Genomic DNA, 27469 nt, shown 5'->3' with positions numbered 1-27469 from the left:
CCAACCCAGGGATCAAACCCAAATTTCCTGCATTACAGGCAGATTCTTTACCATCTGAGCCACCAGGGAAGCTCTAAGGACTTCATTTTTCTGAAATATCCAAGGCAAGCATGAAATGGCCAGAGATCATAGGGTATGGCGTCTGAGAGCCCTGGATTCAAGTTCTTCCTTTCCCCACATTATTTGTGGGACCCCAAATGTGCTACTTAATGTCTGTAAATCTCAGATTTCTCCTCTGAACATTGTGAGATTCAGGAAAAAAGAGCTAAGAATATCACTAATACTTGGTAAAAAGTCTACGCTCCTAAGAGGATGAAGATAAGAATAAAGGACAATTCATGAAGAAGGTGACTGCTTGCTAAAATTAACATTTATTGTTTCCTTTAAGATTAGTAAAGTTTTTAAACTTTTTATTTTATACTAGAGTATAGTTAACAATTCTGTGATAGCTATAGGTAGACAGCAAAGAGACTCAGCCATACAGTATTCGAAAATTTTAAGTCTCCTGAGATACATACACTTTGAATTGGAATTGATTAGACTCCATAGTAGGAAAATATCAAACTCCTTGTTCTGAGTTTCTTCCAAAAGTAGTCATTACTTCATTTTTCTTTGTCCTCATAAAGATATATTTAGTAGGACCTACCATACACGGTTACTCTGACAAATCCCACATAAATTACATCATCAACATGCAAAGCACCCTTGCATAATGAGGTACAGTCGATTACTAATGAGCCATGCCAGTGGCTGATGGATGGAGAGACCATTTCTGCAGACTCCCCAAAGTTAGAGATTATGGTGATGTGTTTCTCTTTAGCTTTGTAGATTTTTTTTTTTACCATATACTTGCAAATGAAAAAAAGAAACTAATTATCTGTGAATTTTTAAGAATTGAATCAAAATGATGAAAAAATACAATAAAAACACAGCCTAGGAGGAGCCCAATGTTTCTGTGGCTTCCTTTGCATGCCTTCCTACTCAGAGATCTCTTCTTTGACTCCTCACTGAAAAGAGCAAGCATCTTTTCACCAGTCGGTAAAAATACTGAGTACAGAGGATAAGCTATAGAGAGAATCTTCTGCTGAGTCAAGACTTGGCTGAAATTTATGCAGGGATTTCTTTTCACCACACTGGACGACAGATTCTCTGCAGCCAGGCATCAGCTTCTGTACTGGCTGAGGTCAGTGTTTAACAGTGATGGTTTTGACTTCAGTGAAGAATTCATAAGAGTCTTTGGCTCCTTCTCTGCCCACCCCAGAACTCTTCATCCCCCCGAAAGGTAGGTTCAGCTCTCTAATAAGCCAGCAGTTGGTCCAGACCAAGCCTGACTGTAACTTCTTGGCCACCCGGTGGACACGCCCCACGTTGCCTGACCACACGGTAGCAGCCAGTCCATATTTAACATTGTTGGCTCTTTGAATCACTTCCTCTTCACTATCAAAGGGGACGACACACGTCACTGGACCAAATATCTCTTCCTTCATGCAGCAGGACTCATCCTTAACATCTGTTATCACCGTGGGAAGCATGAAGTACCCTGCCTGATTCCTGGGGGGAAGGTTCAACTTATCCACTCCCTCACCACACAGAATTTGGGCCCCTTCCATGCGAGCTTTCTTGATGTAACTTCTGACCTGGGCAGAGAAAAAACATAGTAACAACTTATCATTGGTCTTCATATAGCACAGAGAAAATTCAATATTTTTCAAGCACCTAGGAAAGACATATTGGAGTAGGAAATGGCAACCCACTCCAGTATTCTTGTTGGAGAATCCCATGGATGAAGGAGCCTGGCAGGCTAGAGTCCATGGGGGGGCAAAGAGTCGGACACAACTGAGCATGCACACACAGGAAAGACATATAAGGTTATTCCCCCCATAACATCTAAGGTTGATTATATTTTCACTCAGCTGCTAAGCCTGAAGGCAGACATGCTGTAACCATCATCTGGCCAGTCAGCCCTCACAGGTAAGAAAAGGAGAGTTGTGTATTTAAGGTCTAAGAGCCAGGCATGTGGATAAGTGCTTTTAACACATTCTCACATAATTCTCTCAAAACTCTACTAGCTACATATTACTGTTCTCTATTTGCTGATGACATAAGTGAATCTCTGAAAGGGTACATAGTTCATATGGCTGATAAACAATAAAGATAGAATTCTCTTTCTCCTGCTCTCTTGCCCCTATTGAAGCAGCACACTCACATTAATTAAAAGATGCCAAGAGGCAGCATTCTGTGTGAACAGGGTGTGTGCAGGTGAGTCTCCAGAGGCCCGGCTGGATGCAGAGCCAGGACTTTCAGCAGCCATTCAAACAGTGCAAGAAGCGCTCTGCCTTCAGATGATCGTGTCTAAGCAAAATTACCCAATTCTCTCTTCGAAGCTTTTAGGATAATAAAATGTGAAGGGAAGTGTCGGTTTTCAAATTGTGAATTCATCTAATTTAGCATATAAGGTGACTCACACGAAACTGAACTTCTTTTCTAGAGAAAATATCCCCAGATGACACAATGATATCTACACTCCTAACAACCTTGTGACTGATAAAGGTGATACAAAATGGAATGAACTATTCCTCTAAAACCTTTCCTTGAGAGGAGAGAGCAGAGAATCGTCAGCACTTGGTAATTTTGGACATAAAAGTCAAAGCCTGGAGGTTGGAAGAGTGGGCTTAGGAGTCCAGTAGAGCTCTGATCTCAGGTCCTTACCAGCTGAGGGATTCAAATGCTCTAGGCCTCGGTTTCCTTGTCAGAAAAATGGGATTGACTGTGCCACCTCTTTCATAGGTTCTTGCAAAGACTAAATAAGATAATATATGTAAAGTCCTTAGCGTGACACCTGATACATAGCAAAACTTCTGAGGGTCAGATGCTGCTGCTCGTGTTGATGGTGATGATGACAGTATAATGCATAATCTGACATTCGCAAGCTGTGAGACTTGAAGGATGTCCCCTACTCTGTATGCCAGTTTTCTTAACTGACAAAGGAGGACATGAAGCTGGGTTTGGGGGAGAATGATGTATATGTATGACTGAGTCCCTTCACTGTTCACCTGAAACTGTCACAACGTTGCTAATTGGCTATACCTCAATACAAAATGTTTTTGGTTTAAAAAAAATAATAAAAGAGTGGACCTTAGTTAGACCCAAAGCTTGGCCTTACTGGGGGATAAACCCATGAACTTCCTCTGTGCTTCCTCCAGACTCACTGTCAACATCCAGCATTCTCTCTCTCCAGTTACTTGCATCTTTGGTAGGCTGGCCTAGAGCCAGATTCTCCAGACAGTCATGTAGGTGAGGATTCCAGAGAGTAAAAAAAACAAAACAAAAGGCAACCCTGTGAAAGAGACAAGGGAGACATTTCTGCATCCCCTGAGGATAACATCACCTGCCGTTCCCGTGCCTCCCCTGCCGTCACCAGGAACCTGGGACTCCACGCCTGCACCCAGGAGCCCTTTGCCGTTACAGAGCATCCGTCACACGCTCCAGTTGGCTTCTTCTGTCACCGCATCTCCATCTGTTGTGACAATCCCACAGAAGTAGGATGGACACAAAGACCCCCTGGCTAAGTTGGTTTGGAGATGTCAGAGACCCACCGCAGAAGAGGAGGGTCAGAACGCCAAGATGGCAGCCGGCCTCTCCTTGACTCGCAGCCCCACAGCTTCCTGGTGAAAGGTGAGGAAACACAACCACCAGTGGAGCGTGTCTGCTGCCTCCTTGATCCCAGACTAAGGTTTGGCAGACTGAACTGAGAAGAATCGCAGCCTGAAAAAGACACATATGTGCTTCCCGAGCTGTTTCCACTGGCTCCCTCTCAATGGGCAGAGACGCACAGGGTCCACTCACAAGACTTAAGCTGGCAAAGCTCCCCTCCAGGGGCTCATGGGGTGAGAGACCCCGAAGGTAAAGCTGCGACTCCTGGCATCCAGGCACACATGCTCTGGGTGGAGTAGTGAGGATGGCAGGTGTCCAGGGACCCTCTGAACCTCAGCAGGATGGTTCTGAGACTTTCAGTGTGTGTTGGGGTGACTACGAGCCAAGCTGAGAGATCTGCACATGGAACCACAAAACAAGGGGAACCCCACAGCTACCTACACTTCTGTGTGCATTAGAATAATGGAAATACCATCTGTACTGTTCTTCCCTAAAATACAAAAATAAATGGCTGATGATAAATACTATTTTTAAGTTCTTAACTGTGAAAAAAATTTTTTAACACTGCAACATCTTCTAGTAGAACCTCAGAACTTTTTGAGGGGTGTGTGTGTGTGTGTGTGTGTGTGTGTATGCAGTCACTCAGTCATGTCCGATTCTTTGCAACCCCATGAGGTACCCTCTTTTCAAGATGGATGTTTCAAAAGGGCAGTGTGTTTGAGCTTAGCACAACCAGACTTTAAGTGGCCTCCTCTTGACTGTCTTGTCATCATGAGGCATCATCTAAAGGGCACCACAGGGTCAAGACTCTGAAGCTGGGAAAGACTGAGGGCAGGAGGAGAAGGGGGAAATGGGATGAGATGGTTGGATGGCATCACTGACTCAATGGACATGAGTTTGAGCAAACTCCAGGAGATGGTGGAGGACAGGGAAGCCTGGCGTGCTGCAGTCCATGAGGTCACAAAGAGTCAGACACATGACTGAGTGACTGAACAGCACAACAACAGGGTCAGAAGCTGGCTTTGTTTACTCTTCTCCTCTGAATGGAACTAGGGCTCAGTAGACAAAGGTCCTGTTGCCCACGTGGGGTAGAGTAGCTCACACAGCCTGAGGCTGCTTGTTGTTGGAGAGCAGAGGAGAGCCTGTGGTGGAGTTCAGGAGGGTGCAGGGGGGTGGGGGGCTAAAGAGAGGACGGGACCCTTTGAGCCAGGAGGAATATGCTGAGCATCACAAATATTGCATTAACGCTCCCAGGACCTACAATAAGGGAAATCCAGCAAGTCTGTATTTGGTCCGAGTTCACGATACAGGGCAAAAGGGAGAAATAATCAGAATATGACCAAGAAAAGTCGTAACTACCGATAGGAGTCTGTAAATGGTGTCGGTTTCTCTCACACAAAAGACAGTTGTGTGTGTGTGCATGCATGCGTGCACATGCACACACATAGAGGGGCTACACATCATTCAACTGCTACAGGAAAGTCAAATACTTTGATTTGCTTCACTGACATACCTCCCCTCACTGGAGAACTTAATGATATGACAGTGCCTAGGACAGAAAAACAGTTTCTCTGCTGCGTTGATGAAGAGAGCTTTGAGTCTCCGGCGAGTTGGTGAACTGCACAGGGGACCTTAGATGGTCCCGTGGCCTGAGCTTCCCTGGTGGCTCAGACAGTAAAGAATCCACCTGCAATGTGGAAGACCTGGGTTCGATCTCCAGGTTGGGAAGATCCCCTGGAGGAGGGCATGGCAACCCACTCTAGTATACCTGCCTGGAGAATCCCACGGACAGAGGAACCTGGTGGCTACCTCCTGGTGGTCCATGGAGGTACAAAGAGTCAGACACGACTGAGCGACTAAACACAGACAGCACATCAGTTTAGTTCAGTTCAGTCACTCAGTTGTGTCCAACCCTTTGCGACCCCATGAACTGCAGCATGCCAGGCCTCCCTGTCCATCACCAACTCCCAGAGCTTACTCAAACTCATGTCCATTGAGTCAGTGATGCCATCCAGCCATCTCATCCTCTGTCATCCCCTTCTCCTCCCACCTTCAATCATTCCCAGAATCAGGGTCTTTTCAAATGAGTCAGTTCTTCACAGCAGATGGCCAAAGTATTGGAATTTCAGCTTCAACATCAGTCCTTCCAATGAATATTCAGGACTGACTTCCTTTAGGATGAACGGGTTGGATCTCCTTGCAGTCCAAGGGACTCTCAAGAGTCTTCTCCAACACCACAGTTCAAAAGCATCGATTCTTCAGTGCTCAGCTTTCTTGATAGTCCAACTCTCACATCCATACATGACTACTGAAAAAACCAAAGCTTTGACTAGATGGACTTTTGTTGGCAAAGTAATGTCTCTGCTTTTTAATATGCTGTTGAGGTGGTCATAACTTCTTTTCCAAGGAGCAAGCGTCTTTTAATTTCACTTGGCCTGAGCTTAATGAAAGATGCTCCTGGAAAGGTAACTTTTCTCCACAGGAAGCATTCGGAAAGAGGCAAAAGTTATTTTTCGCCACTTATTTGCATGCGTGGGTTTATAGCATGGATCCCTGAATTCAGAACAGTCAGATGAGAGAGAACCAGGGAGCCTCTTACACCAGGTGACACCTTGCTTTACAAGATGGGAACATCTACAGCTGTGGGTCCCCCAGGGGGGACCCTATGTGCCTGCAATTATGCAGGTGAATCTGACTGGAGGAAGACACAGCCATGCTGGCTCGCCTCACTTTAAATCAATGACCATATGCTTTGTTAGTGTGACCACAAGTGATCACAGCTCCGTGGGGAGCCCTTGGAGCTGCCCCGCTGACAATACTGTCACTTCAAGTCCATTTCTCTCTCTCCTGATCGCCTTGAAGACTATCTCAGAACTTTTCCTCCTCCTTGAAACCTTCAACACCATCTCCCCTCCTCACTTTGCTTCCTATTTTACTGAGAAAAGAAAAGAAATAAGAAGAGACCGGGAAGACTGATGCTACATGTTCCTACCTGTGGGAATCTGTGCTTCACAGTATAGTGAAAGTCAAAGTTCAAATGTAGCAAGTCTGCTGAATCTACGTAAAGGCTCTGTCCCTCACTGGTTAACCCATGGGGGCGTACTACCATTACCCTTGCTTGGTCTTAGTTACCATAGCTCAAAATGAGATCTTTTAACTCCAAAATTCTATGACTTATTGTGGGAGTTTTATCAGGAAATGAAAATGATCTTAAAGACCCAAATTCCACAAAGCACCCGAGAACATCTTCTTCAATAGCTTTTCCCACGAAGACCCCACAAGTCACCCCACCAGCTAAAGTCCACATTGTTCAGACTGGATGCGCACTTCCAGAAACCCTGTTTGCTATCACCCAGAGGCAGAACCTCACTGCCTGAGAACTGACTGGGAACATTTACCTGTGGAAATCCCTGCCACCCTCAGCCCACAACACTCTCGTCAGCTGACCTTTATGCTTTGAAATTTGCTTTCCTCACTCTGACTGGCTCTGTGGAAGCCAGACTCCATGCTGACTTCCCAAGTTTATTTACGTCATGTAGGTGCTGCTTTAACTTGATTACATTTGTGTATCTATCTTTAACATATTCAGACTTGGGACCCGGAGACAATTTCTCACAGATCATAATTTTTAACAAAAGAATAGGGCAGTAATTTAACAGTATTTCAAAGATGGTGCTATGCCTTGGCACTGAATTTCTCTCCCCATAAGAATTCTTTCTGGACTCACAGATTTAAGAGGACAAATTTACGGTTGCCAAGGGAAGGATCAGGGAAAGGGAGAGCTAGGGAGTTTGGGATGGGCATGTACACTCTGCTGTATTTAAAATGGATAATCATCAAGGACCTGCTGTATAGATGGCCAACTCTCTGTGGCTACCCCAGGGACTATAGCCTGCCAGGCTTCTCTGTCCATGGGATTTTTCAGGGAAGAATACTGTAACGGGTTGCCAATTTCTCCTCCAGGGGATCTTCCTGATCCAGGGATCAAACCTGGGTCTCCCGCATTGCAGGCAGATTCCTTACCATCTGAACCACCAGGGAAACCCCGCATAGTACATGGAACATGGGTATATTTAAAATGGAAAACTAACAAGGCCCTTCTGTATAGCACAGGGAACTCTGCTCAATGTCATATGGCAGCCTGGATGGGAATGCGTTTGGGGGAGAATGATACATGTATATGTATGGCTGGGTCACTTTGCAGTTCACCTGAAACTGTCACAACATTGTCAAGTGACCACACCCCAATACAAAATTTAAAAAAAAAATTTTTTTTTAAGAATTCTTTCTGAAACTTACACAGAGGGTTTTACTTACTTTCTCCAGATGAGCTTTACTGATCAGAGCGCCCATGTCAGCCGATGGATCAGAAGGAATACCAACTTTCCACATTCTGGCCGCCTCTACAAACCTCTTTAAAAATTCACTATAGATGCTCCTCTGGACAAAGATTCTGCTGGTACAGAGGCAGATTTCACCCTGCCAAGAATGACTCATGAAGACAAGGACAAGACAGGGGGCTCCACTGCATGGACAGATCGCCCCGCACTTCTGAGTGCCTGTCACATATCCAGCACTGGTCTAGACAATAGGGAACAGCAGTCAACAAGACAAAGTCCCAACGTCTGGAATACATTGTCTTGTGGGGAAGACAGGCAATAACGCCATAATGCTCAATAAATAACACAACTTCAGGCCATGACCAAAACAATACAAGAAAACTAAGCTGAGGATAAGAGTAGAAACTCGTGGGGAGGGAGAACTTTTACTCCCTTTTATTAAAGGGAGTCCTGGATGACGCTAGTGAACAGGGAATGTTTGAATTGACCCTTGACTGATGTGAAGGAGCCAGATGGATAGAGGTACAGAATTCTCAGCAGTAAGTGAGAAATGAGCTTGGAGTGTGTGAGGAAAGCGAGGAAGGTGAATGGGGCTGAAGGGGGTGGGGGAGTGGAGGCAGGAATGGGGGTCAGAGCAAAGGCAGGAGGTGAGGAGCGAGGCAACATCATGCAGAATCTTATAGGTTCACAGGCTCACAAGGAGCTTGCATTTTATCCTCAGTATCATGAAAGGACCATGGACAGCTTTAAGCAGCAAGAAGATGTGGTCAGGATTTACATTTTTAAATGATCATTCTGGCAGCTGTGTGGAGAATAGAATTGGAGAGAATGAGAGTGGGTTAGGAGAGCTTTTCAGACACCCGGTAAGGGGAGGTACCTTGGACCAGGTGGAATCAACAGAGATGAGAGACGTGAAAGGAATCCACTGAGGTCAACAGATTCTTAAAGGGGCAAGGGGACTCCAAAAGGGTAAAGAAACTGGCAAAGGTGCTCCCAAGAAGATTCCAGATGTACCTTAAAGATAGAACCAATAGGACCTATTGGTGGCTAAGTGAGGTGGAAGGAAAAGAGCAGGTTAGAACAAGGATGAGTCCCAGATTTTTGGCCCAAGCACACAGTGGATGGTAGTCTTTTCTTCAGAAAGGAAAACACGAGGCAGGGAGAGCAGAGATGGTGCAGGGAAAGGAGGGAAATCAGAAGTTCTGCTTTGTTCAGGTGAAGTTTCAGATGATACTGGACATCCAAACAGAGACACTGGGTGTTCCCGGGAGAGGCACTAAAAGGTTTCTGAGTGAAAAGCCATCCTTACTATTATTTGAGCATAACATGTAATGGTTTACAAACCACACTGTGGACTTGTCAGCATTGTGTATATATGATTGCACCTGTACACATAAACATATATTTTCATCACATTGATATTGGATCTTCACAATTCTTCCAATGATCAGGAAATACAAAGTTGCTTGAGGCTCCTCCATGATTTTAAGGTAAGAAACTCACATGAGACTGATTCAAATATTTATTTCTAAGTGTGTGAATGCATTTGAGGTGCTTTTGGGTGAGGGCAGAGAATAAGCTTTCCAAGAGATAGGACTCTTGGACAGCAAGAAAAGACTGGGAAAAGTATAAATAGAGGAATGGAGAAGCTAGAAAGCAATCATTTGGCCCATGGCTGGTCCCCCATAAAAGTTCTGAGGGCAAGAGGAGAAGAGGGTGACAGAGGATGAGAGGGTTGGAGGGCATCACCTACTCAATGGACATGAGTTTGAGCAAACTCCAGGAGAGAGTGAAGGACAGGGAAGTCCATGGGGTCACAAAGAGTGGGACCTGACTGAGCAACTGAACAACTGGAGAAGAAGAGCTCGCTAAACAGGAGCTGTGATGCCACAATGCCACCACGTGAAATAAGACTGAAGAGATAGTCAAAAGAGTAACACAGTGTAACCATTCTCCTCTCACTGAAATAGCCCTGCATTGACCTACGCACCCTGGTTTTCATTGTGATACAACAGATGCTGTTTGACAAGCCTGCTGAGTTAAAAAACAAGCTAAAAAACAAAGGGGGAGAAAAACAGAGGACATACCTGGTTGGCAAAGCTGGACCTGACAGTTGTCGGAATGCACTCGGCCAGGTTGGCATCTTCAAAGATGATGGCAGGATTCTTGCCCCCCAGCTCCAGTGAGAGCTTCTTGCAGTAGGGGGCGCTCAGCTGCGTGATGCGCTCGGCGGTGGGCTGGCTCCCAGTGAAGGAGATGAGGGGCACCTCTGGGTGGGACACCAGGGCCTCGCCTACCCTGGGCCCCGTTCCAAACACAATATTTACCACACCTGGGGGAACACCTGGATGGGAAGCAGTACCGGTTACAGCCATTCTTCTCAGCGTGTCAAGGGCTTCAGGTTACACAGAGATTCTCCTTCACAGTGTTTGTTTGTTTGTTTTGGGGGTGGTGTTTTGGGGTTTTTTTGGCAAAATGATTGCTGTCAATGTTGTGTTCATTTCTGTAGCTTGAGTGGGGGTGAGAAGGGACGTTAATGGTTGTCTCTAGTCAATAGCAAAACAGAGACGACAGCATCATCTCTGCCTGTATTATGCCCCAGGTGGAATTTCTCTGGGTGCTTTGCCCTAGGAAATGCAGGGTTAAATGTCCTATGTAATTCATTCCAGAGTATTGACTAAGCCTCAGGGGCTGAGGATGCAGAGATACCCTCAGGCAGGTCAGGCCCTGTGAGAGAGGACAGCAAAGGTTAAGTTCAGGGAGCATCCACACTGCAGAAGCCAGAGAAGAGAGCAGCTACCTCCCTAGGAGAGAGACGGAGGGTCCCCCGGGGAAGGTGACTTTTGAGATGAAGGTCCTGTTCCCCGTGATCTGGATGCACCATCACCCTCTAAGACTGAGTGTCCAAGAACACCCCTACGTAGGTGCTCCAGGCTTTTCTGTTACAAAAACTTACTGCCCTATACCTGCACGTATTCACTGTGTTTTATGGATTTACCTGTTCACTACACATCCACCACCAGAAGGGGCACCAGCCAAGGGCAGACACGGGTCTGCGTTTTGCCCTCTGTTGTATCCCCTGTGCCATGGCCTACTTTGCCAGATAGAATGAATACTCAATTTAAAAACAATCTTTTTTTTGGCCATGCTGTCGGTATATGGGATCTTAGCTCCCCAAACAGGGATCGAACTTGGCACCCACTACATTTGAAATGCAGGGCCTTAACCACCAGACCGCCAGGGAAATCCCTAGAAAAATATTTTTAATGCATCACATTTAAAACAGATCAATGAGAAAAGAAGATATAATGCTACTTATATATGTTATTAAAATAATTTTACTAATAATAAAAATAAAAATGTAAAGAGATAATACCAGTAAATGCTCACATTTATTGGGTGCTCACTGTGAATCAACTGTAACTATAAGTGGGTTACACCCTTTAGATCTCCCAATAGCTCCGCATGGTACATCATATTAATATCCTCACATCACTCATGAGACTACTGAGGCAAAGTGAGGTTAAATAAGAGCTTCCCAAGCGGTGCTGGTTGTAAAGAACCCACCTGCCAATGCAGGAGACATCAGAGACCCAGGTTTAATCCCAGGGTTAAATAACAACCAATAGAAGGCAAAACTAGGTGTTGGTTAGTAAGTAACTATTAAGTCAATGAATGCATGAATGTGTACAGTATCCAATTCAGAAAAGGTTCTTGATTTCGGGAAGATTTAAGTGTTGAGGAAAAAAAATCTATGTGCATTCGATTGTGTCCAGGAAACTCTTAGGGTTTGCCTGGAGGTAGCTGAGTATATTCCCTGTGTTTGCAGGTTTGAACAACAGGAGATGCAGAAATGCTCTTTTGTAAGGTAACTACTCTCTCGCTCCTATCATCATTCCCTTGCTCCGACTTACACATACTCTCTTGGATTAAAATCATCTCTTCAAGAACATGCTCTTAAGGTATACATGATAAGTTCTCACTGATGATCCATGACCATCAAGAACCCCTTCCCACAGAGCACAGCCTTCACCATATCACCTTGAGGCCCTATCCAGATGAGCCCCTAAAGAGACAGGGATCTGGCAGAGTCTCCCTCTAATGGCCCCACCTCCGCATTCAGCCTGCATACTTCTTTGAAATCCAGCTCAAGTGTATCCTGGCTCACAGACACCATATGAGAGCAGCTGGGCCATGGGTTGGGCCAAAGAGGAGGTTTGAGGGAGAGGTCCTGCCAGCTGATGATAGGGGAAAACAAGGACAAAGTTTCCCGTCATTCACGTTCTCATGAGTCCTGCATCTCCATCACTAGCGAGCTTATGGATATTTGCCCGGTATTCAGATGGAGAGTTGAGAGCCAGAGAATGTGGACTGTTGGACTTTGTGAATCCTGAAGGCAAAAAAAATGGCTCAAATCACTTCTAATGCTTATTTTAGCATTTTTTTAAAAGGGTGAGAAAAAACAGAAATACCACATATTTATCATTACAGGAAAATGAGCTCATTTCAGCAGGCAGAGTGCCTTCTACTCAACGGAATTTACATTTTGATTACATTTCCTTGAACTCCAATGCTAATAAATTGAGTTATGTATCTAGTGGCTTGTATTTCTCAAAACCATTTTGCCATTTGATCCAGACATTAATGAAATTTTTCTAGAGACATTCACCCTTTACCCTTAAGAGATTCTGGTTATAAGAGAGGAAAGACAGTTTAATTGGCAAATAACAATTCACTAAAACTCAGTGTAGGTGGCTAAGAGACAGCGAAGCGAAGGGAGGCCTGCCAGTGCCAGGATATGGCTGGATGGTGATAAGGAAAATTTTAAGCTTAAATAGAGCAGGACAAAAATTAATAGGAAGGGCCAGAAATCTACCACCAGTGGCCACTTCAAGAATAAGGGCAAACATTTGGTGCACCCAAGATAAAAACAAATATTCTAAGATTTGCAAAGAGGTATTCATGGGGTACTTCAAAACATCTTAAATGATTTTTTATTTCAAAGGAAGTTCATCTTCCAAGTCTGTTTGAACACTCAGGACTAGAGGAGCTAGATCTTGCAATATCCAGACTGTATTAGCAGGTGGTTTTAGCTTTCTTACACAGTTGGAAGTTTCTCTTAGAGTGCTCTAAACAGAATTAAGTAGATGAGATTGACACCCCTATCCCAGTGGAGAAACTGAGGGCTCATATCAGGTGTGATTGGATCATCACACTCTCAGTGTTTGTTAGAGGAGGAGAGTTTGGCAAAACCAGCCCAGAGTGGGAGGGAGGGAAGGACCATCTTGGTATAACAGGTTTATTTACCCATAGGAATAAGAGTGCAGTGCTGCGCAAATAAATGGAAACATTAAACTCTCATGCAGACTGGGTTCTGGGTTATTTGAAAGGGGAGGGTGGTTAGACAAGAACAATCCTCATAGATCAAGACGTAGCTGATTTTAGGACAGGGAGGTGTCTAGGATGTGGCCCTGTGGTCCCTCCCCACCTCCTCATGCATCCTCCCAACACAGGATGAAGCAGAGCAGAGGCCCCCCTTTTGTCTCACACCAAAGGACCAGCGGGCAAGAGACAGGGAAGAAACCCCTTGGACCTTTGCAGATACTAGAGACTCAGTTTTGCAAAGAAAGGGATAGAACACGGTCACCTTTGTAAGGAAAGGATGACACATTCTGGGATGCAAAGAAAGTAAAGATGTCCGCTTCATCCTTACCAGTTTGGTAAGGATGTTTCCAGAGGTCCAGAGCAGCCATTGACGTCAACCCCGAGACCTAGCCTGGGTAACCTCTTTCCTCCATAGGATACGAGGGAAATAAACCAGGGTCACAAGGCCCCATGTGCTTCCCTAAACAAGCGCCACTTAACTTGTCATCTATACCCTGGAGTAAGGAACTGGCTCAGCTATGCTGGAAGCCAACATGTATGTTTTTGCTTTGAGAGAAAAGGTGTTTAGGAGAGAGAGACAGGCTTTCAGCAACCGCCCCCTCTTTGGTCGTGAATGAGCGGGGAAGCACCTTCTCTGGGGGCTGGAAGGAAGCGAGCACAGCAGAGACTGACAGGGCCCGAAAGACAGCCTGTTCCCTCAGCCCACCTGCGGGTCATTCCAACCCAGAGACATGAGCTCAGGGCCTCACAGTGAGGGGCTTCCTTGTGGGTTACAAGCTAAAGCCTCCTGCCTGTGACCTTCCAACCCTGGCACGGTGTCGGCTCAACACTCTGGAATGAAGCCAGGAACACACGTGGCCATTAAACCATCAGCAAGAGAAAGACAAGGAGCCACAGTGCATCATCATCCACACGGCAGTGGGTTCCCGTGCAGGGAAAACTAAGGGGTGTCTATTCAATTGTCTTGAAAATGGGCTATTTGTCTCAGGCATTCTGTTCCTATGCAAATCAGAGTGGTATCTAGTAATATTTTCTTTTCATCAAGATCCACTCGTGGTGCCAATGCAGGATTTAAATTGATGATTGGAGACACTGTCTGGGGAAGGCTGGTGTCGGATTTGGTCAGGCTCTTGTAGCCAGCCTCTGTGCCGCTGTCCTTTGCTCTGGCTGCTGTCCGTGGAGCCCCGCAGGGAGGACTGTCCGACAGCAGTGCGTTCTGGGCAAGGTTAAAGGAAGCAGTGGGAGCAAAGCCCGTGGATCTGCTCAGAAGAGTGTATTTCTCAGAAAAGGTTAAAGAAGACAAATAACCAAAGATGTCCCTGGGATCTGCCAAGCAGATTTCTATTCACAATAACTTTTCAGATGTCAGTGGCCCCAGACATGGAGAACAAATGTATGGACACCAAGAGGGGAAAGGGAGGGTGGGATAAATTAGGAGATTGGGATTGACATATATACACTCAGTCACGTCTGACTCTTTGTGACCCCGTGGACTGAAGCCCGCCAGGCTCCTCGGTCCATGGGGATTCTCCAGGTACAAAAACTGGAAAGTGTTGCCATTTCCTTCTCCAGTATATACACTACTATGTATAAAACAGATAATAATGAAAACCTCAGCACAAGGAGCTCTACTCAATGCTCTGTGGTGACCTAAGTGGGAAGAAACTCTAAAAAAGAGGACATGTATGTATATGCACATCTGATTCACTTTTCTGTACAGTAGAAACTAACATAACATTGTAAAGCAACTATACTCCAATAAAAATTTTTTTTCATTATTTTAAAAATGTCAGTGACCCTACAGTGGCTGAAGCCTACAAAACATACATCTCCAAAGCCAGTCATGTGCCTCTCCTCTGACACCCTAACACTGATTACCTGCTTTCTCCAGGAGTCTGCACATCATCCACGCGGTCACGGAAGTCAGCTCGCTGGGCTTAGCTATCACTGTGTTGCCAGCAGCGATCGCTGGCGCGATCTTCCAGGTCAGCAGATAGAGGGGCAGATTCCAGGGACTGATCAGAGCAGCTAACAGAGGAGAACAGAAGCATTGCCAGCAATGACATACCCTTCAAAGCAGATGGGCCAGACATGCTTTACTAATGAAAACTCCTTCGTGCTACACCAAATGTCAGCTTGCTCTTCCAAAATCCCAATCGTTTGTGGAATTTCAATGCTTCAAAAAATTCCACAAAGAATCTCCAATCTTTTGCAGAATTTCTGTAGAATTTCAGAGAAATAAGTCTAAAATATATTACAAGCAGCCATACCTTTAAAACTATAGTCAATACAGCTTACTCTTTTCTTGATGACTTTCAATTATATTTATGAACAAGAACAGTATAAGTACCAGGGCTAAAATGCTGTCACCTCTCCCTAAACAGTCTCAGAATGTGATCAGTTTTGAGGTTTGTAGACTGATCTTTGCACTGTCTCAACAATCTTTTTTATCTTTAAATGGTCTAGGCACTATTTCTTCTAAATTTTTCCACCTGTTTTTCTAATTAGCTGTGGATTGAGACATAAGATCTTAAATCGTTCACATTTGTAATAAATAAGAGCAAATAGGTTCTGAGATGTGAAATCCATTTTAGCTAACCCAGGGAATTTTTTAATAAATAAATTATCTCTAGGTTCTCACCTGTATCCTAATCAGATAGGTTTGCTGGCTAAGAAACATCTATAACATTTAGAATGTGTCTTCATGTAAGAAGCCATCCAGATTTCAGACCACAAAACGCATAAAAATAAAACCCATGTTATGAATAAGTAAATGGAGTCACTTTATTTTATACTCTACTCTCAAACCTGAGCTATGAAAGTAAATATGCTTTATATATTATTAAATTTCCCACTGAAAAATCTGCTCTTCAGGGAGTTAAGAGAATATTTTTGCAGCATAGTGTGTTAGTATACTTCTTGGAGACTAAAGTTTTGTTATACTGCCTTGAAAATGTTATTTCTGAAGGGTTCAGATAATCAAAGTGGCAAAATGTCCATTTTCTTTTCTTTAACATCTTCTTTTATTCTATCATAAAATGGAACTAGTATAACAGTTGATGGTTTTTTCTCAGAGGAAACAATGACATCTAGTGGACATCTTTAGTCATTGCATATATTTCTGAAATGCAGGAACCACAGAAGTAAGTATCAACAGATAATACAGTCAAGGCTTATTTATCACAGTACCAGGCACTGTTCTAAGTGCTCTACATCTGTTAATTTATATAATTCACATACAACATATATAGACAAAATTAAACTATTCTCCCAATTTCCAGATAACAACACTGAAGCACACAAAAGTGACGTTTACCCCACTGTGATCTTAACCGCACTACTTTCCTGAAAGTTTTTTTTTTTTTTAATTACAAGGAACAAGACATCCTGGTTTGTGAATTTATTCTCAGTGTCATTCCTTTCCCTGTGATTCCTCAAGAACAATGTAGGGATAAGTAGGGAATTTGACACAAACAAAATAAACTAGATTTAGATTTTTAAGGTCAATTAAATTTCAGATAAAGCAGAAGTTTCTTTGTTTAAAGTCTGTTCCCTTAGATCACTTCTACAGGGCTGACCAAGCATCTCTACGTGCCACTGTGGCCCAGCTGTCATTGCACGGCCCCTACCGATGCCCACGGGGGCCCGCACTGTGTAGTGCAGACAGCCCAGGTGGTCCATCTGTGTGCATTCAGACGTGTGGTGCAGGATGGAGGAGGCGAAGAACCGGAAGTTGTGCACAGCCCGGGGAATGTCCATGGTTCTCGCCAGGGTTATGGTTTTCCCTGTAAGAAGTTAACAGCAGAAGGCACTGTCAGCGTACTTCACCTCGAACTTCGAGGGGACGCTACCGCACACTAATCCCAGCTCCCTCTGAAGCAGCTTCTGCTCCTTCCAGCCTGGGATGGGCGTTGCTTGATTACAGAGAGTGTTGATCATGGTTTAATAAGACTTTGAAATAATTAGATGTGAGATTATAAGATGAAGTAGAAGTGGTTAGAATTGAGTCAAATAATCTTTGCTTATTAGAATGAACGATTCATAGCTATCATCATTCCAGATGCTACCGCTTCACCCGAACCAGGTCTTTCAATTCAGAATCACCAAGCTTTGGACATGCTGCAGAGGGGATGGAATAATGGGTGTTAAGACAGCTGTGTTTGCACATCACCAAAAAACATGTGATGATATTAATTAACTCCTCAGCACACAGTGGAGCCATTAAGATGAGCATGTGGCAGAACGCTGATGGGAACCAGCAGAGGATGCTGTGTGGGCCTTGCTCACCGTCACGGGCCCCCCGCACTTCCTAGACACACACTTACCCGAACTGTACCTAAGTTATCTTTAGTGATGCTGGGAGACTCTGCCATGTCAGGAAGCATTTTCTACTTAAAGGTTTGGGGTCAAGATGCTTTCTAACTTTAGGCCCCTTTACAGCACACATATGCATATACACATATGTACATACAGACATACAGGGCTTCTCAGATGGCACTAGTGGTAAAGAACCTGCTTGCCAATGCAGGAGACTTTAAGAGACGCACGTTCGATCCCTGGGCTGGGAAGATCCCCTGGAGGAGGGCACAGCAACCTACTCCAGCGTTCATGCATGGAGAATCCCACGGACGGAGGAGTCTGGTGGGCTATGGTCTATAGGGTTGCAGAGTCGAACACAACTGAAGCAACTTAGCAGCAGCAGGAGCAGACATATCATATATATACATACACGTATATCCTAACCATCTTTACAGAGATTTGCAGACGTTTACTCCATTACGATGACTTCTGGGAAGCAGTTTTAAAAATTGGGAAATTGTGTCGGGAGTGGAACAGTGACTGACATATTGGAAATTTTTCTACATTACTTGACTATGTGCCCTTCAAATTATCTTTGCTTTTAGGAAACAAACTTGGGTTACCAAAGGGAAAAGGAGGGGAAAGAGATAAATTAGGAGGTTGGATAACATATACACACTACTATATATAAAACAGATCACCAACAAAGACCTACTGTACAGCACAGGGGACTATACTCAATATCTTGTAATAACCTGTAAAGGGAAAGAATCTGAAAAAGAATATATATATATATATGCACACACACAGAGAGAGACTCTTGAGAGTCCCTTGGACTGCAAGGAGATCAAACCAGTCAATCCTAAAGGAAATCAGTCCTGAATATTCACTGGAAGGACGGATGCTGAGGCTGAAGCTCCAGTACTTTTGCCACATGATGCAAAGAGTCGACTCTTTAGAAAGGACCCTGATACTGGGAAAGATTAAATACAGGAGAAGGGGATCACAGAGAAGGAGATGGTTGGATGGCATCACCAACTCAATGGATATGAGTTTTGAGCAAGCTCCGGGAGATGGTGAAGGACAGGGAAGTCTGGCATGCTGCAGTTCATGGGGTCGCAAGGAGTCAGACATGACTGAGCAGCTGAACAACTAATACACACACACACACACACATACATATACATAGGCTTCCCTGGTGGCTCAGAAGGTAGAGTCTGCCTGCAATGGGTTCCATCCCTGGTTCAGGAAGATCCCCTGGTTCGGGAAGAGGGCATGGCAACCTACTCCAGTATTCTGGAGTGAAGAATTTCATGGACAGAGGAGCATGGCAGGCAACAGTCCATGGGGTTGCAAAGAGTCAGACATGACTGAGCAACCAACACACACACACACACACACAAGACAGTTTGAAGAGCAGTCACACTTTTATATGAATGTGTATATAGACGTATATAACTGAATCACTGTGCTGTACACCTGGAACCAACACAAAATTTTAAATCAACTACACTTCAACTTTTGTTTGTTTTGTTTGCTTTTAGCTTTTTATTTTACATCGGAGTAAAGCCGAGTGATGATGCTGTGACAGTTTCAGGTGCACAGCAGAGCAATTCAGACCGTGCATACACATGTACCCATTCTCCTCCAAACTCCCCTCTCATCCTGGCTGCAACATAACATTGAGCAGAGTTCCCTGTGCTACACAGTAGGTCCTTGTTGGTTATCCATTATCCTTGTTGGTTATCCATTATAAGTGCAACTATACTTCCATTTAAAAAAATATAATAAAAAACAAATGAATAATGCAGTAAAAAAAAGAGACAAAAAATTTTTTTTTTGGTTTGAAACTCTCTACTTAGAACTGGTGGAGGGCTGCACTCTCAGCCTTCTTGTTCTACCTCTTTCCCCAAATCCATGCCCTTTGCTATAACATCTTTGTAGTTCCTTCTACCAACAGTGTGTTTATTTCCCTGCCTCTTGAATTTGGGTTCAGCCTTGACTTGCTCTGACCATCAGAATGAGGCAGAAGTGGGCCAATTGCAAGCCTCAGCCTTCAGAGGCTTGCAGTTGAAGCCTTGGCTGGTCGGGCTTTCCAAGCTTTATCGCTGCCAAGAGAAGCACTGGGTGGGTGGGCCTGATGGGCCCACAAGGGGTCACGTGATGGAAGAGTCCTGAGTTCTATTCATATGATTAAGAGGCAAGAGATCAATTGACAACTTGGAAGGAGGGTGTGAATGGCCAGCATCTGAGTAAGCGCATTTCCATACAGGACAGGGCACTAAACTTGGCTCCACTAGAGAGGGGGCAGGAGAAAGAGGGAAGAGGCTGACACAGACCCCTCTCACCTTGGTCCTTGGACTCAGCCTGGGCCAGCTCCTCCAGGGACTGTTCCAGCAAGTCCGCCAGCCGCTGCAGCACCTGTGAGCGCTCCTGGGGGCTCCGGGAGGACCAGCCCGGAAAAGCTGCTCTGGCAGCCTCCACCGCGGCTTCGACCTTGCAGGAGCAAACAGAAAAGGGTCACCTTACCCTGTTGCTCTTGTGGAACAGAAGCTAATAGCTTCTAGTAGTCACGTACAGATGTGAGAGTTGGATCCTAAAGAAGGCTGAGTGCCAAAGAATTGATGCTTTCAAATTGTGGTGCTGGAGAAGACTCTTAAGAGCCCCCTGGACAACAAGGAGATCAAACCAGTCAAAAGGAAATCAACCCTGAATATTCATTGGAAGGATTGATGTTTAAGCTCCAATACTTTGGCCACCTGATGCAAAGAGCTGATTCATTGGAAAAGATCCTGATACTGGGAAAGATTGAGGGCAGGAGGAGAAGGGGATGACAGAGAAGAAGATGGTTGGATGGCATTACCAACTCAATGGACATGAGTTTGAGAAAGCTCCAGGAGATAGTGAAGGACAGGGAAGCCTGGCATGGTGCAGTTCATGGGTCACAAAGAGTCAAACATGTCTGAGCAACTAAACAACCACTCGAGGGTAGATGCGTCCAGAATCCAGGTCTGTATTTATCTCACTTTTTTTCTGCCTACTTCCAAATATTTGACACTCTTCAGTGCTGAGTGCCCATGAAGCATTGTTTACTTAACCAGCAAAGCAGGGCACCACAAAAAAACCCCCAAAGTCTCCATTTCAATCAAGTATCCAGAATGTGGTAATAATCGAAAGAAGCTATTTCAATAGCTGGTATACGTTTTCAGTAATTTCAAAATACTGAAGTTTTTGAATATCATATGAGAGAGGAATCTTAAGGGTGTACTGAGTCCCTAAACTCTTAAAGAAGTTTTGACATACTTGATAAGTCTAAAAGTTTGAAATCACATCCCAGACTGTCATTCTGACTTGGAATGACTTGTCATATTAGTTATGTATTGACTATTTTTTATACATAAAGGAAGGTGCTAAATGCTTTGCACAAATTATTTCATTAAACCCCCTTTAAAGTTCTGTAACATGAGTATTGTTAAGCCCATTTTACAGATGAACAAACTGAAGCACAGAGAGCTCAAGTAACTTGCCAGAGGTCACACAGCTAATAAGTGGCAGAATCAGGATGTAAACCCAGGTCTTTGTAGTTTCCAAGACCACAGCTGGCCTGCTATGGCATAACCACAGTCCCTGCCTCTGCCTGGCTCCACCCAGTGGAAGGGTCCTCTGTTGGAGAAGAATTTGAACAGATGGCTTGGGGACCAGGTTTTAGAGTTAAATCCAAAGCAAACAATGAATGGGAAGATATGAGCAAGGCCAGTTCATGCAGGCGAAATGAATTATCAGGGCATCTTCTGCCCCTTCAGGGCTTCCCTGGTGGCTCAGTCAGTAAAAAGTCCACCTGCAATGCAGGAGACCACTTGTGATGCAAAAGATCTGAGTTCGATCCCTGGGTCTGGAAGATTCCCTAGAGAAGGAAATGGCAACCCACTCCAGTATTCTTGCCTGGAGAAGTCCATGGACAGAGGTGCCTGGCAGGCCATAGTCCAAGGGGTCACACGAGTTGGACACAACTAAGCAACCAAACCCCTGCTGCCTTTCTCCTCTCTTAAAACTGATTGAGGGATCATTATACAACTTGTGACTGTTGTTATCATTCACATTTTGCTTCCCTGGGTTTTTGTTCCAATCCTATGTATGTTATAAACGCAAGTTGATTTCTGTAAAATTTTCAAAAATGATGCATCATGAAATTCTGAGTGAAGAAAAGTTTTTTAGTGAATTTTATACAGCTACTTTGTCTGACTGTCTCAGAAGATGACAGTTCTTCAGAATATAGTTCTGATTCAGACAATGTAAATATCAGGCCAAGAAAAAGACAAATATCCCTGTGATCCAACATTCACTCACCTAACAAATCACCAACCACAGGCACTGTATGTGCTCAGTCGTGTCCGACTCTTTGCAACCCTGTGGACTGTATCCCACCAGGCTCCTCTGTCCATGGGGTGTTCCAGCAAGAATACTGGAGTGGGTTGCCATGTCCTACTCCAGGGGATCTTCCTGACTCAGGGTTTGAACCTGTGTCTCTTGCCTTTTCTGCATTGCCAGGTGAATTCTTAACCACTGAGTCGCCTGGGAGGCCCACAGCCATAGGCATTAGGTTCTGTAAAAATCCCTGGTCAATAATGTGTTAAGAAATATCTAAGCCATGCCCTTTCCAGAGACGGCAAATCCAGAGGCTGCGTCTCACTCCTCTCCTCTCTTACCTGCATAGCACTTTTAATCACTCACATTTTCTTCCACCATGGGACCCAATCTCAGTCTCAGAATCTTTTCCCACAGTCTTCCAGCCAAGCATCTTTCTTGCCATTTCCTTCTCCAGGGTATCTTCCCGACCCAGAGACCAAACCCACATCTCTTGCATTGGAAGGCCCCTTCTTTACCACTGAGCCACCAGGGAAGCCGTTCTTGCATCACATGATGTGACAATTCAGTTGCCCTCTCACTCCAAATCTGATCTACACACCTTCCTGTTTTCTTTACGTAAACAAGGTCACTTTCAGATAAGCTAAAGGTATAAAAAATGATTCTCATCTTAATTATAAATTTCTGGGAATTGGGTAGTTTCACCTCAAAAACCAAATCTCAAATCTCCACCAGGAGCTGTAGCCTCAGGGACACCTTACTGCCAGCCAACAAGAGGAAAGTCAGTGTCAAATCTGGTCTTCCTCCAATTGTCCATGTAAAACTCTGATCTTTTTAAAAAGCAGAAAATTCAAGTCCAGTCATATTTTCTAAGTTGTCTTCGGTCACACGTCCTATGTCTATTTAATATAGAGCACGTATTAATCCACGATATACAATAATAACAGCAAAAGCTACTTGGAAAGCTTTTACCGATGCTAGACACAAAGGGCTCTACATATGTCAGTCTGTTTAATCTTCAGAACAACACTGAAGATGTTATTATTATCCCCATTTTATAGATAAAGAGACTGAGGCACAGGGAGGTTCAGCTCTAAGTTCAGACCATACATAGTAAGTGGTGCTGCCGATCTTTGAAGCCAGGCAGTCGAACCCCAATCTGTGCTTATGACTGCAACACTACAGTGCAAAAGCTATGAAAGTGTGTACCTGCGTGTGTGTACGTGTGATCACTGATATAAGCACACTGTCACCCGTAAAATAAGGATGATGATAGAGTCTCATTTACAGGTGTTACAATGCTGATTTGGGATGATTTTTGCTCCTTGGCTTAGTGAATGCCCAGCACAAGGCAGATGCTGAAAGACCACGAGCCCTGTCGGCAGCATCGCAGCACTTTTTGTGAGTGACTTTTGGGGGACACTGGGCTTGTAACCTGCATGACAACCATATTCTTCAAGCCTGAAAAACATGAGATTTGTGGGATCAGATGCAATGTTTGCAAGCTAGATTACTGGGAAATCCAAAATATACATTCCTCTACTGGCAGGTGTACTGATCCCTCTCTCTCATCTGAAAAGGCTGAGTCATTAGCTGCAGAAAAGATTTCACCTGAATTTGATGTACTTGTCATTTTTAACTTTATTTCAGAAAGGACTCAGACAGGGAGAACTGGAAAACACAAAGCTGGATTTTCCGCATGTAATCCCTGGTCATTTGAAACAGATAAAACTGTGGGTTACAGTTTAACCAACAAACTAGTCAATATTTGCAAACTTTAATCCAGAAGTCTAAAGGTTTTTTTTTTAATACAAAACAGATTTAGAATATTATTAACTTAGAGAAAAAAATATCTTAACCCTTTTTTAAAAAAATGCCTTGCATATACTACTTATTTGCTAATATATATATAAAGACTACATTTATCTTTTAAATAATCTAGTTCTTTGTGCTTTACAAAGTAAATTAAAATCTATTAGGCTTTAGATGAGTATACATTCATCAGCCACATTTATCACCTCAAATATACTTATTTTCTCAGTGCAATAAGATACTAATCAAATATATCTTAAATATCTTACAAAACTCTTGAATAATATTAACTACATCACTGAAAAAAAGTTTTAATGTGTGTGTGTTTCCTTTGAGTAAGAAAAAGTAATGTTAAATTTAAATCCAAAAATATGTAGGAATTTGATTTTGCATTTCATCGTTCAAATGATCGGTTTTTACTTTATTAGATAATTTTAAGACATGAAGAATTATTAGAGGATAAGTAATCCCTGGGTTTAAAATTTTTGTTTACTTTAGTGAAGTAACAGGTTTTCTGGAAATCCATGAATACAGTGGCAAATTCAGGCAAACTTGATCAAGAAAGGGAACACTTAGTAATATGATAATTCTTACAAATACTACTTTTTACTAGCAGCCACTGAGGAATATCTGAGAGTTGTGGCTCCCTGTGAGGTTATCTAGATTATTAGTCATTTCTGCATATGATCACCTGAGATTTGTTCCATACATCATATACACCCAACTACAAAATAAACCTTCTTAGAACTAAAAATCTTCCTTCGGCTAACATTTAGCCATCCCCTTTGCTCCTCGAAAATTAAGTACCATAAGTCACTGCCAGGCTAAGTAGATTTCAGTCTCCTCCAGCTGAATGTACTCACCTCTTCTTTCCCACTGTTTGGCACATGGCAGTACACTTCCCCTGTGGAGGGATCATAGGAATCTAGGTATGAGCTACAAGGTAAAAATTTTCCACCTATGAAGTTTTCCAGCATCAAAAGACCTCCTCTTCCAGCCATAGTAAAGGATTCGCCTGCCCTTCCCCTTGGCTTTGCTGGATGAAGTTACCGCCCCCGACTCCAGGACTCCTGACTTAGTCTCCTCCTCACTTCCGGCCCCAGGGCCTCATCTGCCAATCACTGAAAGTGGGCGGCGACCTTACAGTCTGAGAGTATTTCAGTCTCCAAGCTTTGAATGAAGAGTTCCCAAATATGTCACAGCTGACCAGGACATTATGACAAATGGATAATAAAAATATATTAAAGTAGCATCAGCTATGGGTTGATGATCCTTCAAAATGGCCAAAAAGCATCCGTCTATATCATGTTATTGGGTGCCAGACGGATAGTGCCAGGCCCTGAGGCAGGCTGTTTACACGAATTTACTCATTTGTTCCACACAAAAACCTATAGAAAGCAAATTTCCCCTCTTTTGTAGAAAAGCCAGCTTCAAAGAAGTGAAGTCCAAATGGCATAGTTGGTAAGGCTAAACAGTCATCTCGTCTCCAAGTTGCCTGCTTTTTCCTCAGTGCATCCGTCACTGCCTTCACCATCAGAGGTGGTTGAGGGCAGACTCTCTCTTTCCACCACCCACCATCTTCTACCTTGACTGTCTTGTCACTACACTGTCCATCCTGAAACCAGGGTGGTTGCTGCAGCAACATCTTCCCAGAGGTGCTATGAAGATGATGACATCAGCCAAAACCATGCATGATGTGTATAAACAACCAGGATCCATGTCCATGATGTAAGAATTTCTGCAAATAGGTAAGAGAGATGAACAACCTCATAGAAAAGATAAGCAAAGGACAGTGTGGAAGTGTTAGTCTCTCTGCTGCTGCTGCTAGTGCTGCTAAGTCGCTTCAGTTGTGTCCAACTCTGTGCGACCCATAGACAGCAGCCCACCAGGCTTCCCGTCCTTGGGATTCTCCAGGCAAGAACGCTGAGTGGGTTGCCATTTCCTTCTCCAGGGGATCTTCCTGCCCCAGGGATCAAACCCAGGTCTCCTGCATTTCAGGCAGATCCTTTACCTTCTGAGCCACCAGAGAAGCCCTAAGCAAAGGAAAGGAAAAAGCAATTCACAGCAAAGGGAACAGAGTAGGCTAATGAGGGTGTGAAAAGATGCTACATATCACTGTTAAGCAGGGAATTGTGAAAGACTAAGAGGAGCTATGTTGCCAAGCTGCCTGGAGAACAGCTTCTTTATTTTTTTAATATGACATTTTTCGTATTTATTTATTTGATTTGTGGTTGCTGGGTCTTGGTTGCTGCATGCAGGCTTTCTCTAGTTGCAGTGCATTGGCTTCTGGCATCAGTGGCTTCTCCTATCATGGAGCACAGGCTCTAGGCACACGTGCTACAGTAGTTGCAGCTCTCAACCTTAGTTCCCCCACGGCATGTGGAATCTTCCGCGACCAGGGATCAAGCCCATGTCCCCTGCGTTGGCAGGCAGATTCTTATTCATTGTAGTACCAGGGAAGCCCCCAAACAGTTTCCTTTTATGTTGAAGTATAGTTGTTTTACAACATTGTGTTAGTTTCAGATGTATACTCTTTAAGATTCTTTTCCCTTATAGATTATTATAAGATACTGAATAGAGTTCTCTGGGCTACACAGCATGACCTTGCTGCTTATCTATTTTATATTTGCTGCTAAGTAGCTTCAGTTGTTTCTGACTCTTTGCGACCCTATGGACCATGGACCACCCCTCTTGTATATGGGATTCTCCAGGCAAGAACACTGGAATGGGTTGCCATGCTCTCCTCCAGGGGATCTTCCCAACCCAGGGATGGAACCTGTGTCTCTCGAATCTCTTGCATCTCCTGCACTGGCAGGCAGGTTCTTTACCACTAGCCCACGTGGGAAGCCCATTATGATCAAATTGCCAACATCCACTGGATCATTGAAAAAGCAAGAGAGTTCCAGAAAAACATCTATTTCTGCTTTATTGACTATACCAAAGCCTTTGATCACAACAATCTCTGGAAAATTCTGAAAGAGATGGGAATACCAGACCACCTGACCTGACTCTTGAGAAATCTGTATGCAGGTCAGGAAGCAACAGTTAGAACTGGACATGGAACAACAGACTGGTTCCAAATAGGAAAAGGAGTATGTCAAGTCTGTATATTGTCGACCCTGTTTATTTAACTTCTATGCAGAGTACATCATGAGAAACGCTGGGCTGGAAGAAGCACAAGCTGGAATCAAGATTGCCGGGAGAAATATCAATAACCTCAGATACCACCCTTATGGCAGAAAGTGAAGAAGAACTAAAGAGCCTCTTGATGAAAGTGAAAGAGGAGAGTGAAAAAGTTGGCTTAAAGCTCAACATTCAGAAAATGAAGATCATGGCATCCGGTCCCATCACTTCATGGCAAATAGATGGAGAAACAGTGGAACCAGTGACAGACTTTATTTTGGGGGGCTCCAAAATCATTGCAAATGGTGACTGCAGCCATGAAATTAAAAAGCGCTTACTCCTTGGAAGGAAAGTTATGACCAACCTAGATAGCATATTAGAAAGCAGAGACATTACTTTGCCAACAAGGGTCTGGCTAGTCAAGGCTATGGTTTTTCCATTAGTTATGTATGGATGTGAGAGTTGGACTATAAAGAAAGCTGAGCGCTGAA

General features: G+C 44.0%; 1 protein-coding gene across 4 annotated transcripts; it reads right to left on the bottom strand.

Annotated features, from left to right (window-relative positions):
* Nucleotides 1-352: 352 nt before the first annotated feature.
* Nucleotides 353-24907, bottom strand: ALDH8A1 (aldehyde dehydrogenase 8 family, member A1). 4 transcript variants are annotated; one of them, XM_010844258.1, is made up of 7 exons: nucleotides 24719-24907; nucleotides 20018-20174; nucleotides 17009-17164; nucleotides 15258-15407; nucleotides 10082-10338; nucleotides 7972-8133; nucleotides 353-1637 (listed from the first exon to the last, which is right to left on the bottom strand). In XM_010844258.1, exons 1-7 carry the CDS (start codon nucleotides 24854-24856, stop codon nucleotides 1185-1187), a joined length of 1473 nt encoding a protein of 490 aa, XP_010842560.1. In that variant the 5' UTR covers nucleotides 24857-24907; the 3' UTR covers nucleotides 353-1184. The 4 variants fall into 4 exon arrangements, with proteins under 4 accessions (XP_010842560.1, XP_010842561.1, XP_010842562.1 ...); XM_010844259.1 differs by having other exon boundaries at nucleotides 20027-20174; XM_010844260.1 differs by lacking the exon at nucleotides 7972-8133.
* Nucleotides 24908-27469: the final 2562 nt, after the last annotated feature.

This window comes from Bison bison, unplaced genomic scaffold (genome assembly GCF_000754665.1).
Source record: "Bison bison bison isolate TAMUID 2011002044 unplaced genomic scaffold, Bison_UMD1.0 scf7180017864198, whole genome shotgun sequence".
Classification (NCBI taxonomy): domain Eukaryota; kingdom Metazoa; phylum Chordata; class Mammalia; order Artiodactyla; family Bovidae; genus Bison; species Bison bison.
This window is presented reverse-complemented; position numbering and strand designations above follow the sequence as displayed.

Bases quoted from the DNA above. Each gene is read 5' to 3' on its own strand.
- ALDH8A1 (XM_010844258.1), bottom strand. From the start codon at position 24,856: ATGGCTGGAAGAGGAGGTCTTTTGATGCTGGAAAACTTCATAGGTGGA. The intron at 17,165-20,017 runs GTCTGTGTCAGC...AACTTCTTACAG, and splicing joins CAAGGACCAAGGTGAGAGGG to GGAAAACCATAACCCTGGCG. The intron at 10,339-15,257 runs GTAATCAGTGTT...CTTCCCATCCAG, and splicing joins CAGACTCCTGGAGAAAGCAG to GTGTTCCCCCAGGTGTGGTA.